We start from the raw sequence: 857 nt of genomic DNA, 5'->3' as shown, positions 1-857 counted from the left end.
TGTGTGTGTGTGTGTGTGTGTGTGCACTTCAGCAGAGCATCATAAACACAAATCTTCATGCATTTCAGCGTTCAGAAGAACGGCATCGGGCCAGAAGGAGTGAAAAAAATCAGAGAAGCCCTTACGAAGAATCAAACTCTACAAGATCTCAAGTAAGAGGCGGACGTGTCAGCTCAAAATCTGATCACATTAAACTCTCTGCTGAAAATAATTCTGTCCGTATGAATGTTATTGCAGCATCTCCAGCAATCATTTGGGTGATTTGGGAACAGTAGCTCTGGCTCAGGCTCTTATGGTCAACCATGTACTCCACACGCTCAGGTAAAACACATTAAATGAGCCGGTTCATTACAAATAATCTAATTATTGAATGTGAATGAAATTCTGATCTATCTCTCTCACGTTTTCAGTCTTCAGAGTAACTCAGTGAGTGACAGAGGTGTTAAAGCTCTCTCACACGCTCTTCAGTCAAACCGAGGACTCGGCTGTCTCAAGTATGTAAATTTCAAACGCCACAGTATTCATCTATTTAAACATGTATGTTTTAGTTGAGAAATAATGCTGCTTTTTGATGGCAGTCTAAGGGAGAATTCAATAGGAGTTGCTGGAGCCAAAGACATCGCCAAAGCCTTAAAAGTCAACACTTGTCTTCGAGAACTCGAGTAAGTACACACAAAAAACATGTTTTTATGTCAAAATGAACACATGCCTTTGTCTTTTACTGTTTTTATTTAAAGCTAATTAAGACTAAAAATAATGTTTATGTATTTTTTTCACATATCTATATAAAAAATACTATAAATGTTTTAAATATAAATATTTAACTTTAGGGCTGGGTAAAAAATATCGATATCTCG

The 857-nt window shown here is 36.9% G+C and overlaps 1 protein-coding gene across 1 annotated transcript; it reads left to right on the top strand.

Annotated features, from left to right (window-relative positions):
* Positions 1-37: 37 nt before the first annotated feature.
* LOC107682533 (protein NLRC3-like) lies at positions 38-662 on the top strand (the record flags this gene model as incomplete). The annotated part of the gene is made up of 4 exons (XM_016478742.1): positions 38-152; positions 238-321; positions 411-494; positions 579-662. Coding segments are annotated over exons 1-4 (347 nt in total), but the record flags the coding sequence as incomplete, so codon positions are not given.
* Between the last annotated feature and the right edge of the window lie 195 nt (positions 663-857).

The sequence above is a fragment of the Sinocyclocheilus anshuiensis genome, unplaced genomic scaffold (genome assembly GCF_001515605.1).
Source record: "Sinocyclocheilus anshuiensis isolate Anshui unplaced genomic scaffold, SAMN03320099.WGS_v1.1 C32309452, whole genome shotgun sequence".
NCBI classification, from domain to species: Eukaryota; Metazoa; Chordata; class Actinopteri; order Cypriniformes; family Cyprinidae; genus Sinocyclocheilus; species Sinocyclocheilus anshuiensis.
This window is presented reverse-complemented; position numbering and strand designations above follow the sequence as displayed.